The following is a 1,219-nucleotide window of genomic DNA, read 5'->3' as shown; positions in this document are numbered from 1 at the left end:
GCTTTCATGACAGTTGAATTCAAGGTAATGTGTGTACACATGCATTTCTGAAGTCTGCTATATGAATTTGGGCATGGAGATGTTCCTTGTTCTTAGAACAAAGGAACTGGACATCTCACATCAAGAACTACCACCACCCAAGTGCACAAATCTAACTGGTCGCTGATCTGACTCGAGCATGACATGAGCAGTCAGCAGCAATGTTTTCAGACAATTAAAAACCCCGAGAAACTGCAGTAAGGGAACCAGACAACCAGTAAGGGAATAACAGGCAAGCAAAAATCAGTAAGAATGATAAGCCTAGATGCCAGGCCCAGAACAAAACATCAGTACTCTCCTACTCTTTCTTCCAATACCTACAAACGAAGGAGGAAACAACAGGGATGACACGAAAGATGTGGGATAAAAAGTGCATACAGAACTGGGATTTTTGTTTTCTTTTCCCATTAAATTCGCTACTTATTCTAGTTGAATAAAATGTTTAAGAAAAACAACAACTGAAGACAGAAAACTAATTACATTTTTACTATTCCTTCTTGAGAGCAAAATAATGAATATCAATTGCCCTCAAACTTATTTGTCTGACAACAAGTTATTTTGTGACTTGTACATCTATGCTATGCTTTAACAGTTCAAAGCAGAAAGTAAAATCGTGAAATGCCAGAATCTTCATCAGTAGCTAGACGGATGTTTGCTTGTAGTTTTTGGTATCCAAAACCTTTTTCCCACACATCGCACAGATGCCTAAAACAAACAAACAACCCATAAACAGTCAAACTACAATACCAACAGGTTGCCTAATTGAAATCAATCTGGAGCTCAAAACATAGTAGCATTAGGAAAAAGAAAATGTGCATTTTTACCTATGGACAAGCTCTGAGCTTTATATAGAATTGCTCAAGGATTCACGAGGGTGGGAGGGCGGGGGGAAAAAGAGGAGCTTATACCAAGGGCTGAAGTAGAAAATGATTGGAAAATGATGATGGCAGCATATGTACACATGTGCTTGATACAACTGATGTATGACATGTTATAAGAGCTGTAAGAGCCCCAATAAAGTGATTTGGGGGGCAGGGGGGGTTTGTGGTTGGCTCATAAACCACCACCCAATCAAACTCAGCGGGAGCAGAAAGTCCCCTCTTTCCCCAGGAGAGAGGGTGGTGGGTTCGAACTGCTGACTGCGGTTAGCAGCCCAAGGCAGGACCACCAGGGCTCTTTA

At 41.0% G+C, this 1,219-nt stretch overlaps 1 protein-coding gene across 1 annotated transcript in view; it reads right to left on the bottom strand.

The window, feature by feature from the left end:
* Nucleotides 1-6: 6 nt before the first annotated feature.
* The window catches only part of CRIPT (CXXC repeat containing interactor of PDZ3 domain), an 8,622-nt gene continuing 7,409 nt past the window's right edge, over nucleotides 7-1,219 (bottom strand). The window contains exon 6 of the mRNA XM_045285683.1: nucleotides 7-744. Coding sequence (XP_045141618.1) covers nucleotides 680-744 — 65 coding nt within the window. The 3' untranslated portion in view covers nucleotides 7-679. The remainder of the gene's footprint in view (nucleotides 745-1,219) is intronic.

This window comes from Echinops telfairi, unplaced genomic scaffold (assembly GCF_000313985.2).
Source record: "Echinops telfairi isolate 266 unplaced genomic scaffold, ASM31398v2 ScPeMD7_7475;HRSCAF=8513, whole genome shotgun sequence".
NCBI classification, from domain to species: Eukaryota; Metazoa; Chordata; class Mammalia; order Afrosoricida; family Tenrecidae; genus Echinops; species Echinops telfairi.
Note: the sequence above shows the minus strand (reverse complement) of the source record. Positions and strands in the feature narration are given on the sequence as shown.